This window comes from Coregonus clupeaformis, chromosome 19, assembly GCF_020615455.1.
Source record: "Coregonus clupeaformis isolate EN_2021a chromosome 19, ASM2061545v1, whole genome shotgun sequence".
In the NCBI taxonomy this organism is placed as follows: Eukaryota; Metazoa; Chordata; class Actinopteri; order Salmoniformes; family Salmonidae; genus Coregonus; species Coregonus clupeaformis.
In genome coordinates this window covers 54,185,809-54,199,589 of record NC_059210.1, presented here as the reverse complement: position 1 = coordinate 54,199,589, position 13,781 = coordinate 54,185,809, and the positions used below count along the sequence as shown (strand labels likewise).

Below are 13,781 nucleotides of genomic sequence, written 5' to 3'. Positions count from 1 at the left end.
CCGGAATTGAAGAACCCTGTGATACAGCCTGGAATCAAACCAGGGTCTGTAGTGATGCCTCTAGCACTGAAATGCAGTGCCGGTGCGCCACTCATTTATTGTGGCCACTAGATGGCGGTGATATAGCTTAAAGACATTTACAAACCATATCACTCAATTTGAAGAAGACAATGCTCTGATCATTGGCTCATTGCTCCCAACCCATAGGAATCCCTACCCAGTTGACTACTTTAAAATGGTGAAAGACCTCAATGGCAATGTACATGCTACAACAGGTTGTACCCAAGTTGAGTCCTCTAACTATCTCTATGGTATATTTTCCAAAAATGTATATGATTTACTGACATTTAGGCCTACATTAAATCTGGAATGTGTAGATCAAGGGAGTCATGCCTTGAGTTTACTCACAAAGTTGTAACTATATAGTATCAACTGTATAGATATCAACAAGAACAATACCAAAAGGAGATAAATACATTTTAACGCAGTAATAGGCTACAGATGATGCTTGCCCTTATGCTTGACATTCAGTTTGACATCTATTCCAGCTATAAAACAGTGCCTTTAAATGCTAAGTGTGATTATTGCCCATGGTATGGTGTGGTGGCATGCAGATGCTTCTCTGCAGGACAGATCTTGATGAGATTCAGAGGTCAGTAGACTTCAGTGGGGCAGGCAGGCAGGGTGGGCTGGGTCCCCTGTCATTCTCACTGCAGCTAGCTTTACTGGGCTTCTGCAAGGACAGCTACCTCTTTCTTTCTTTATCTCTTTTCTCCATCAGTCATTTTTGTATTTATTCTTCCTACTTCCTACTTCTTCCAACTTGGCCTGTTTGCCTTATTTTGCAATCAGTGACGTTCAGGGATGAGACTCTAGTACATTTCAGGACCCAGTGCTCTGTAGGCTGGCTTTAGACTATTACACAATAGCCAGTTCTGTTAGTGTCCCTCTCAGGTGAACTGCAGTGGCAGCCTGGCAGGCTGAGGGCTGAGGTGGTTAAGTATGCATGCAGCTCTGCCTTCAGTGCCTTGCATAATTACACTGTCTGTCCGGTGGCTGGGCAGAGTCCCCAGGTGAAGCAGGGGGGATGCTGAAGCTGCTTCTATAATGTGTGTCAGTGCTGAGATTCAGATCTGCAGACACAAAGAGCCCTCTCTGGAGTGGTTCCCTCATAGAATCTGACCCACTTCTGCATGCCACACTCACATCAAACACAACAAAAAGAGAGAGTGTGTGTCTTTGTATGTATGCATGTATGTATGTATGAGTGTTTGTGTACGTCCATGATCAGATGGTATGTGGATGAATTTGTACGCATGCACGTGTTTCACTGGCGTGGCGTCCCTGTGTCCAACTCACCCAGCACGTCATCCATATTTAGTCGGTTTTCACCATGATGCTGACTTCTGTGCCAGTGCCAGTGACCACACAGTCAGTGCCTACCAGGAGCTCCAGTGGTGGCAACCCTGTTAGCCAGAGTGCCATCCCAGTGGAGAGAGAGCCAGGATGGGGTGAGTCAGACAGACAGGGTGCTGGGGAAGGTGGATCTTTCTGGAGGAGCTCTGAGACAGGCTGACACACAGGGTGACTGCTCCCCACCCAGCACTCCTCTGGTACAGCTCCCTTGGTAGAGCTCTTATCGCTGGCTTGCTGGCTGGTTGATCCTCTCTGATACCCAAGCCACTGATATAGAGGCTCACCCAACACCACCACCCATGTGCCCTCCTTCAAAGATGGCATCCCCCCCCCCTCTCTGGCCCCTCAACACACAACACAACACAACACATTAGCCAGCCAGAAAGAGCTAGTATTACCGGACCTAAATTACTAGAGATTGAGAGCTATGAGAGCCAAACCCCCACAGATTTAATGGCATGGTCCAGTCTCTGCCCGGGCCAGCATCTCACCATGACTGCCAAGGTCAGGCTAAAGCAGAGCACACAGCAGTGCAGTCTCTCTGGGTGGTACCATCACCTCACCATGGTGAATAGATAGAGAGAGGAGTGTCTATCTCTCCCTAATACCAAGGCTCCATCCAAAATGGCAGTCTTCTCCCTACCAGAGCCCTGGTAAAAATTAGTGCACTATGTAGGGAATAGGGTGCCATTGCAGATGTAGCCCAAAGCCTTCCTGCTGTGTTCTCAAACACAAAATAACATTTTTAATCCCGTCGCAGTAGTAAGAGGAATTCTGACAGGACAAACTTCAAAATGTTCTGTGTTGCGTTGTCACACACACACACGCACACACACACGCACACACACACACACACACACACACACACACACACACACACACACACACACACACACACACACACACACACACACACACACACACACACACACACACACTATCCTGGACTTGATGGAGTCTGCCTCTGTCGGTGACCCACTCCTCTCCGGCTTCGCTCTGCTCTGTGGTACCAACATTAAGCTGAATTGTGTGCGTGTGGGTGAGGAGCCCGTATTGCCATGCAACGGTCTCTACAGTAATAAAAAGACTGGGGGAGAGAGAGAAACAGAGTAAGATAGAGGGAGGGGCTGGGAAGAAGGAGAGAGAGATGGATGAATGGAGACAGTTTGAGACAGTTTGGACTGTTGCAGTGTGAAGCACCATGAGGGGGCACTCCATCGGGCACACCCCAGCGCTCTGTACCCACCACCCCTCCATGGGAGCCCAGGCTGAAGGAATGCCAGGGCTGCAGCCATTCTGTGGGCTGCTCTGTCGCTTTGCATATCAATGAGCCCAGTGCTTTCTATAAGCACCTTAACGGGACAAGTTTCCCTAAGTGAGCCAACGGACCACTATTCAGATCAGCCAGAAGGGTTGAGGAGGATTGAGGAGCGTTCTGTCTGTCTGTCTTTCATATGATCTACAGTGCATTCAGAAAGTATTCAGACCCCTTCCATTTCCCCACATTTTGTTACATTACAGCCTTTTTCTAAAATTGATTAGATTGTATTTATTCTCCAAATGTATTAAACATTTACATAAGTATTCAGACCCTTTGCTGTGAGACCCGAAATTGAGCTCAGGTGCATCCTGTTTCCATTGATCATCCTTGAGATATTTCTACAACATGATTAGAGTCCACCTGTTGTAAATTCAATTGATTGGACATAATTTGGAAAGGCACACCCCTACCTGTCTATATAAGGTCCTACAGTTGACAATGCATGTCAGAGAAAAAAACAAGCCTGAGGTCGAAGGAATTTTCCGTAGAGCTCCGAGACAGCATTGTGTCGAGGCACAGATCTGGGGAAGGATACCAAAACATTTCTGCAGCATTGAAGGTCCCCAAGAACACAGTGAACACAATCATTCTTAAATGGAAGAAGTTTGGAACCACCACGACTCTTCCTAGAGCTGGCCGCCCGGCCAAACTTAGCAATCGGGGGAGAAGGGCCTTGGTCAGGGAGGTGACCAAGAAGCCGATGGTCACTCTGACAGAGCTCCAGAGTTCCTCTGTGGAGATGGGAGAACCTTCCAGAAGGACAACCATCTCTGCAGCACTCCACCAATCAGGCTTTTATGGTAGAGTGGCCAAATTGAAGCTACTCCTCAGTAAAAGGCACATGACAGCCAGCTTGGAGTTTGCCAAAATGCACCTAAAGGACTCTCAGACCATGAGAAACAAGATTTTCTGGTCTAATGAAACCAATATTTAACTCTTTGGCCTGAATGCTAAGCGTCACGTCTGGAGGAAACCAGGCACAGCTCATCATCTGGCCAATACCATCCCTACGGTGAAGCGTGGTGGTGGCTGCATCATGCTGTGGGGATGATTTTGAGCGGCAGGGACTGGGAGACTAGTCAGAATCGAGAGAAAGATGTACGGAGCAAAGTACAGAGAGATCCTTGATGAAAACCTGCTCCAGAGTGCTCAGGACCTCAGACTGGGGTGAAGGTTCACCTTCCAATAGGACAACAACCCTAAGCACACAGCCAAGACAACGCAGGAGTGGCTTCGGGACAAGTCTCTGAATGCCCTTGAGTGGCCCAGCCAGAGCCTGGACTTGAACCCGATCGAACATCTCTGGAGAGACTTGAAAATAGCTGTACAGCGACGCTCCACATCCAACCTGACAGAGCTTGAGAGGATCTGCAGAGAAGAATGGGAGAAACTCCCCAAATACAAGTGTGCCAAGCTTGTATCGTCATACCCAAGAAGAGTCAAGGCTGCAATCGCTGCCAAAGGTGCTTCAACAAAGTACCTTAGTAAAGGGTCTGAATACTTATATAAATGTGATATTTCAGTTTTACATTTTTAATACATTTGAAAACATTTCTAAAAACCAGTTTTTGCTTTTTCAGTATGGGGTATTGTGTGTAGATTGATGACGGAAAAAAACAATTTAATCAATTTTAGAATAACAATATGTGTGGAAAAAGTCAAGGGGTCTGAATACTTTCCAAATGCACATTATATGTAGTTTATTTTTAATTTTTTATATATAGATATAAAAAAAAATTAGGGGGTAGACCAGCTTTAATATTGATCAGAAATACAGTGTAGACATTGTTAATGTTGTAAATGGCTATTGTTGCTGGAAACGGCTGATTTTTAATGGAATATCTACATAGGCGTACAGAGGCCCATTATCAGCAACCATCAGTCCTGTGTTCCAATGGCAAGTTGTGTTTGCTAATCCAAGTTTATCATTTTAAAAGGCTAATTGATCATTAGAAAACCCTTGTGCAATTATGTTAGCACAGCTGAAAACTGTTGTGCTGATTAAAGAAGCAATAAAACTGGCCTTTTTGAGACTAGTTGAGTATCTGGAGCGTCAGCAATTGTTGGTTCGATTACAGGCTCAAAATGGCCAGAAACAATTAACTTTCTTCTGAAACTCATCAGTCTATTCTTGTTCTGAGAAATTAAGGCTATTCCATGCGAGAAATTGCCAAGAAACTGAAGATCTCGTACAAAGCTGTGTACGACTCCCTTCACAGAACAGCGCAAACTGTCTCTAACCAGAATAGAAAGAGGAGTGGGAGGCCCCAGTGCACAACTGAGCAAGAGGACAAATACATTAGAGTGTCTAGTGAGAAACAGACACCTCACAGGTCCTCAACTGGCAGCTTCATTAATTAGTACCCGCAAAACACCAGTCTCAACGTCAACAGTGAAGAGGCGACTCCAGGATGCTGACCTTCTAGGCAGAGTTGCAAAGAAAAAGCCATATCTCAGACTGGCCAATAAAAGGAAAAGATTAAGATGGGCAAAAGAACACAGACATTGGACAGTGGGAGATTGGAAAAAAGTGTTATGGACAGACATATCTAAGTTGAAGGTGTTCGGATCACAAAGAAGAACATTTGTGAGACGCAGACCAAATGAAAAGATGCTGGAGGAGTGCTTGATGCCATCTGTCAAGCATAGTGGAGGCAATGTGATGGTCTGGGGGTGCTTTGGTGGTGGTAAAGTGGGAGATTTGTACAGGGTAAAAGGGATCTTGAAGAAAGAAGGCTATCACTCCATTTTGCAACACCATGCCAAACCCTGTGGACGGCGCTTGATTGGAGCCAATTTCCTCCTACAACAGGACAATGACCCAAAGCACAGCTCCAAGCTATGCAATAACTATTTAGAGAAGAAGCACTCAGCCGGTATTCTGTCTGTAATGGAGTGGCCAGCACAATCACCGGATCTCAACCCTATTGAGCTGTTGTGGGAGCAGCTTGACCGAATGGTACGTAAGAAGTGCCCATCAAACCAATCCAACTTGTGGGAGGTGCTTCAGGAAGCATGGGGTGAAATCTCTTCAGATTACCTCAACAAATTGACAACTAGAATGCCAAAGGTCTGCAAAGCTGTAATTGCTGCAAATTGAGGATTCTTTGACGAAAGCAAAGTTTGAAGGACACAATTATTATTTCAATTAAAAATCATTCTTTCTAACCTTGTCAATGACTACATTTCCTATTCATTTTGCTATATTTCCTATTCAAACCCATTTCATGTATGTTTTCATGGAAAACAAGGACATTTCTAAGTGACCCCAAACTTTTGAACGGTAGTGTACATTTTATGGACACAGTCAATTCTACAATAGTTCTATTTGGTTTGTTTTTACTCCTGAACTTCCTCTACCCTCAACCTCTTCGATCATTTTCATGATGTCCATCCGGTTTGCTTCTATATGCCGTATCTTTCAAACTGTGCTCTTTCACAAAAGTTCTTAACCTATAACCTATATACATATTATGGACACAGTATGTTTTACATTAGTTATCTTGTTGTTATTAGTTGTTATTAGTCCCAACCTTCAGCTCCATTCAACCCATCCCATCTATCTCTTAACACCATCCATATTGGATTTCTATTTGCCATATATTTTTCAACTGTACTGTGATGTTTCACAAAAGTTCTGAACCTTTCTATTCTCATTGTTTCTACAGATTGTAAATTGATAACAACATGCGCTGAATACAACAGGTGTAGACCTTACCGAAAAAAGTATTTGATCCCCTGCTGATTTTGTAAGTTTGCCCACTGACAAAGACATGATCAGTCTATAATTTTAATGGTAGGTTTATTTGAACAGTGAGAGACAGAATAACAACAAAAAAATCCAGAAAAACGCATGTCAAAAATTTTATAAATTGATTTGCATTTTAATGAGGGAAATAAGTATTTGACCCCTCTGCAAAACATGACTTAGTACTTGATGGCAAAACTCTTGTTGGCAATCACAGAGGTCAGACGTTTCTTGTAGTTGGCCACCAGGTTTGCACACATCTCAGGAGGGATTTTGTCCCACTCCTCTTTGCAGTTTTTCTCCAAGTCATTAAGGTTTCGAGGCTGACGTTTGGCAACTCGAACCTTCAGCTCCCTCCACAGATTTTCTATGGGATTAAGGTCTGGAGACTGGCTAGGCCACTCATGCTGGAATACCCATCCACGACCCATTTTCAATGTCCTGGCTGAGGGAAGGAGGTTCTCACCCAATATTTGATGGTACATGGCCCCGTCCATCGTCCCTTTGATGCGGTGAAGTTGTCCTGTCTCCTTAGCAGAAAAACACCCCCAAAGCAAATGTTGCCACCTCCATGTTTGACGGTGGGGATGGTGTTCTTGGGGTCATAGGCAGCATTCCTCCTCCTCCAAACACAGCGAGTTGAGTTGATGCCAAAGAGCTCGATTTTGGTCTCATCTGACCACAACACTTTCACCCAGTTCTCCTCTGAATCATTCAGATGTTCATTGGCAAACTTCAGATGGGCCTGTATATGTGCTTTCTTGAGCATGGGGACCTTGCTGGCGCTGCAGGATTTCAGTCCTTCACGGCGTAGTGTGTTACCAATTGTTTTCTTGGTGAGTATGTTCCCAGCTGCCTTGAGATCATTGACAAGATCCTCCCGTGTAGTTCTGGGCTGATTCCTCACTGTTCTCATGATCATTGCAACTCCACGAGGTGAGATCTTGCATGGAGCCCCAGGCCGAGGGAGATTGACAGTTCTTTTGTGTTTCTTCCATTTGCGAATAATCGCACCAACTGTTGTCACCTTATCACCAAGCTGCTTGGCGATGGTCTTGTAGCCCATTCCAGCCTTGTGTAGGTCTACAATCTTGTCCCTGACATCCTTGGAGAGCTCTTTGGTGTTGGCCATGGTGGAGAGTTTGGAATCTGATTGATTGATTGCTTCTGTGGACAGGTGTCTTTTATACAGGTAACAAACTGAGATTAGGAGCACTCCCTTTAAGAGTGTGCTCCTAATCTCAGCTCGTTACCTTTATAAAAGACACCTGGGAGCCGGAAATCTTTCTGATTGAGAGGGGGTCAAATACTTATTTCCCTCATTAAAATGCAAATCAATTTATAAAAAATTTTACATGCGTTTTTCTGGATATTTTTGTTGTTATTCTGTCTCTCACTGTTCAAATAAACCTACCATTAAAATTATAGACTGATAATTTCTTTGTCAGTGGGCAAACGTACAAAATCAGCAGGGGATCAAATACTTTTTTCCCTCACTGTATGAGCCCTTAACCAACAATGCCAACGCTTCCGACCCACTGAATACTGAGGGAAATGTATCCTAATAATTTCGGACATCCTAATAATATGTGACACCACTTCGGCCCCCAAGGACTGGAGTTGCCCATCCCTGCTGTAGACAAAGCTCTCTGAAAGCCGTGTGTTGCGTTCACCAACCCTCCATCAGCCCTGTCTCTGCTCTGCACTGACATCGAGTGGCAGCACTATATAGCCATCATGAGAACTAGACTCAACCTGCACTAGAACTGCCGGAGCATACAGTGTATCAGGACTCTGTTACTGGTTTAGCTGTCTCTAATCATGCCCACAGTTTGTTGAATGGAGTAAAATGTCGGTAAGAGAGTGTTTTATGTAGCTATGGTCATATAAGCTACTGTGGTCATATAGGCTACTGTGGTCATATAGGCTACTATGGTTATACCCAGTATACCCAGCTTTGTTTCAGAGTATCAGAGACAGGGGATTTATGATAACATAGTATTTGTCTGCATACTGTGTGAAGGTTTGTACCAAATATTTAGTAGTCCACGTGACACCTTAACCCTTGCTCTAAAGCTTTACTCCCTCTATGGTGATATTGTCACTTTATCCCCTCAGAGGACAGGGCACAGGATGCTGCAGCACATACGACATGTGGCAGGATACAGACATGGTGGCAGGATACACACTGCAGTAGACAAACACTTAACAAACACCATAGCACACACAGCACACACACAGCATACACACACACAGCACACACACTATGGTCAAACCATTGGTCGACATGTGAATACAGGGAAGCTCTTATAGGGAAGCTATACAGTGGGGGAAAAAAGTATTTAGTCAGCCAGCAATTGTGCAAGTTCTCCCACTTAAAAAGATGAGAGAGGCCTGTAATTTTCATCATAGATACACGTCAACTATGACAGACAAATTGAGGAAAAAAAATCCAGAAAATCACATTGTAGGATTTTTAATGAATTTATTTGCAAATTATGGTGGAAAATAAGTATTTGGTCACCTACAAACAAGCAAGATTTCTGGCTCTCACAGACCTGTAACTTCTTCTTTAAGAGGCTCCTCTGTCCTCCACTCGTTACCTGTATTAATGGCACCTGTTTGAACTTGTTATCAGTATAAAAGACACCTGTCCACAACCTCAAACAGTCACACTCCAAACTCCACTATGGCCAAGACCAAAGAGCTGTCAAAGGACACCAGAAACAAAATTGTAGACCTGCACCAGGCTGGGAAGACTGAATCTGCAATAGGTAAGCAGCTTGGTTTGAAGAAATCAACTGTGGGAGCAATTATTAGGAAATGGAAGACATACAAGACCACGCATAATCTCCCTCGATCTGGGACTCCACGCAAGATCTCACCCCGTGGGGTCAAAATGATCACAAGAACGGTGAGCAAAAATCCCAGAACCACACGGGGGGACCTAGCGAATGACCTGCAGAGAGCTGGGACCAAAGTAACAAAGTCTACCATCAGTAACACACTACGCCGCCAGGGACTCAATTCCTGCAGTGCCAGACATGTCCCCCTGCTTAAGCCAGTACATGTCCTGGCCCGTCTGAAGTTTGCTAGAGTGCATTTGGATGATCCAGAAGAGGATTGGGAGAATGTCATATGGTCAGATGAAACCAAAATAGAACTTTTTGGTAAAAACTCAACTCGTCGTGGACAAAGAATGCTGAGTTGCATCCAAAGAACACCATACCTACTGTGAAGCATGGGGGTGGAAACATCATGCTTTGGAGCTGTTTTTCTGCAAAGGGACCAGGACGACTGATCCGTGTAAAGGAAAGAATGAATGGGGCCATGTATCGTGAGATTTTGAGTGAAAACCTCCTTCCATCAGCAAGGGCATTGAAGATGAAACGTGGCTGGGTCTTTCAGAATGACAATGATCCCAAACACACCGCCCGGGCAACGAAGGAGTGGCTTCGTAAGAAGCATTTCAAGGTCCTGGAGTGGCCTAGCCAGTCTCCAGATCTCAACCCCATAGAAAATCTTTGGAGGGAGTTGAAAGTCTGTGTTGCCCAGCGACAGCCCCAAAACATCACTGCTCTAGAGGAGATCTGCATGGAGGAATGGGCCAAAATACCAGCAACAGTGTGTGAAAACCCTGTGAAGACTTACAGAAAACGTTTGACCTGTGTCATTGCCAACAAAGGGTATATAACAAAGTATTGAGAAACTTTTGTTATTGACCAAATACTTATTTTCCACCATAATTTGCAAATAAATTCATAAAAAATCCTACAATGTGATTTTCTGGATTTTTTTTTCTAATTTTGTCTGTCATAGTTGACGTGTACCTATGATGAAAATTACAGGCCTCTCTCATCTTTTTAAGTGGGAGAACTTGCACAATTGGTGGCTGACTAAATAAAAAATTTCCCCACTGTAATAGTGGAAATTAATTACTTAGAAATCATACAATGTGATTTTCTGGATTTTTGTTTTAGATTCCGTCTCTCACAGTTGAAGTGTACCTATGATAAAAATTACAGACCTCTACATGCTTTGTAAGTAGGAAAACCTGCAAAATTGGCAGTGTATCAAATACCCCACTGTATATACTGTACTCTAGTCAAGTCTATCCTATTTAACTATTGCTGTACATATACTATTCTATCCACGTATTCTTCAGATATACCATATATTCTATCCACATACTGTCCATAATGTCTATATATCCAATCACATACTGTACATATATATTTATATTCTGGACTATGACATTGCTCGTCCTAATATTTCTAGATTTTTTAGTCCATTCTTTCATTTTTTAGATTTGCGTGTACTGTTTTGTGTTGTTAGATATTACTGTCTTGTTGGAGCTAGGAACATAAGCATTTCTCTACACCCGCAATAACATCTGCTAAATATGTGTATGCGACCATTAACATTTGATTTGATTTGATTTATTTGTCAGAGAAATTGCCAATTGAATTAAGTATAGCTTTTAAGGCCGTCGCTCAGCTACATTGCAAAGTACCATAGATTCATTCCACAGATTGATGTGAAATCAATTGAATGCTCTGAGTCTAAAGTCTCAAATCAAATCAAACAAAATAAATCTTTGTCACATGCGCCGAATACAAGAGGTGTAGACCTTACAGTGAAATGCTTACTTACAAGCCCTTAACCAACAATGCAGTTTTAAGAAAGAATACCAAAAAAAATCACACAAAAAATACAATATAAAATAATACGAAATAAAAGTAACAAATAATTAAAGAGCAGCAGTAAAAATAACAATAGCAAGGCTATATACAGGAGGTACCGGTACCGAGTGAATGTGCGGGGGTACCGGTTAGTCAAGGTAATTGGGGTAATATGTACATGTAGGTAGAGTTAAAGTGACTATGCATAGATAATAAACAGAGAGTAGCAGCAGCGTAAAAGAGGGGTGGAGGGGGGCAATGCAAATAGTCTGGGTAGCCATTTGATTAGATGTTCAGGAGTCTTATGGCTTGGGGGTAGAAGCTGTTTAGAAGCCTCTTGGACCTAGACTTGGCGCTCCGGTACCGCTTGCCGTGCGGTAGCAGAGAGAACAGTCTATGACTAGGGTGGCTGGATTCTTTGACAATTTTTAGGGCCTTACTCTGACACCGCCTGCTATAGAGGTCCTGGATGGCAGGAAGCTTGGCCCCAGTGATGTACTGGGCCGTACGCACTTCCCTCTGTAGTGCCTTGCGGTCGGAGGCCGAGCAGTTGCCATACCAGGCGGTGATGCAACCAGTCAGGATGCTCTCGATGGTGTAGAACCTTTTGAGGATCTGAGAACCCATGCCAAATCTTTTCAGTCTCCTGGCTGATGTTTTGTATTACAGAGCTGTGATGAGTTAAGCTCTCGCACGCACGCACACACACACACACACACACACACACACACACACACACACACACACACACACACACACTGGCCTTGAGACTGGAACTGTTGGAGCAGATCAATACTAAAGATCAATGCACAGTAGAGCTGAAACCTTCGTCATCACACCTCCTTCTTTGTCGGTCAGTGAAGCTTTTTGTTAGTTCTGTTGAAGATTGAATAGGAGTCAACTTGGAGAAGATGAAAGACAGCTTTCCAGTTGTAGTTGGTTCAGATGAAACTATTAGTTTGTGTCGAGAAACATACAGTTCATACTTTTTCTCTCTCTCACACACACGCACGCACACTATCTCTGCACACACACACACTTTGCAGTTACAGCACCTTTTAGTGTTGGTCAGGGATGGTATGGTATGTTCAGGGTAGTGTTCTAGCCCCTTTATTAAGTTGTCAGTCATGTGTCAGTCTTAGCTCTGACACAGGAATGGAAAAGAGTCAAATCAATGCAGCTGTCGCTGTGTACTGCTAGGGTGTTTCTTGTGGTGGCTGTGGAGTTAACGCTAGTAGCTAAGACAATGGAAAGTGCTTATTGAGCAAATATCAATCAGATACCAACAGGGAATCACAGTATTTCATTGTAGCAGAGAGAATGGATATCCTCTCATATACAATTTTAAATTATATAAAATCTCAGTTGGTTCTAAGGTTCCTTTCTAATTCTTTCTAATCTTTATTTTCAGGGCTTTTTTGGTGTTCACACAGACCTGATTCACAAGTATGGGAGAGTATGTGGGTAAGTGACTGACTGACACTAAATTTACATCACACCAAACCCAAGCCACTACAGGACACTCTTATTGACTTGTGTCATCCAGCGTCTAACCCATCCTCTGATAGACATATGTGTTAGAAGTATCAGTGAAGCTGGTGAAAAGTTATCATGGTCCCAGATCTGCTTGTCCATGTCTTGCCAAATAATGGTGTGACAATAACCATAGGAGTTGGCAAGACATCACAAACTGATCTGGGACCAGGCGAATGAAAAGCAACACCATAAGATCAAACAGAAGCTTCCTGGTAGGCTCATTCCAATGCATTACCCCACTAAGATCAACGGGGAAACAGTAGAACACATATAAATACCTAGGAATCAAGATAGACAATAACCTGAAATGCAATGACTGTGCGTGCCCTTGCAAAGACAAAGAAAACTACAATATTTTTTTAATTAATTTTTTTACATAAACTGAACCATTTTAATGTTGATCGCCATATTTTACAGCTGTTTTATAAATCTGTCCTACAGAGTGTCCGGTCCTTTGTTCTGATATGCATGTTTGGAAACATGCGAGTTCAAGACCAAATAGAGCTGCAGCGCTTGATCAAGATAGCGGGAATAGACCAAGAAGTGGTATAGACCAAGAATCAGCCAACTCATCCTCCAAAAACTAGACAAAATATTACAGGACAGTACACATCCCCTTCACTCAAGTCTCAGTCGTAGCAGAACCTGACTAGGGGAAGAAGACTTCTTCAGAAGAAGCTCAGGATGAACAGATATTTTTACAGTTTTAGTCATTTAGCAGACGCTCTTATCCAGAGCGACTTACAGACGCAATTAGGGTTAAGTGCCTTGCTCAAGGGCACGTTGACAGATTTTTCAAATAGTCGGCTCGGTGAAAGGAGTGTACAGTAAATATGTATTGCACTTACTCACTGTAAATATGTGGCCTATTGGACTTTCATATACATTTTATTGTGTATTATTCTGTGTTTTTATGTTTTATGTACTTTGTCTTTTTAGGTACATGACCAAACGAATTTCCCCTTGGTGGGATAATAAAGTTGATCTAATCTAGAGGTGCTGCTAGATTAGCTCTGGGTTGATTATACAGGGTTTTCTGTGTGTGTAAAAAATAAAAATAAAGAGTTGGAGGAAAATT

General features: G+C 43.2%; 1 protein-coding gene across 1 annotated transcript in view; it reads left to right on the top strand.

Moving 5' to 3' along the window:
• The window catches only part of LOC121532280 (thromboxane-A synthase-like), a 134,345-nt gene that overhangs the window by 29,269 nt on the left and 91,295 nt on the right, over nucleotides 1-13,781 (top strand). Inside the window, 1 exon segment of the mRNA XM_041838127.2 lies at nucleotides 12,579-12,631. Coding sequence (XP_041694061.2) covers nucleotides 12,579-12,631 — 53 coding nt within the window.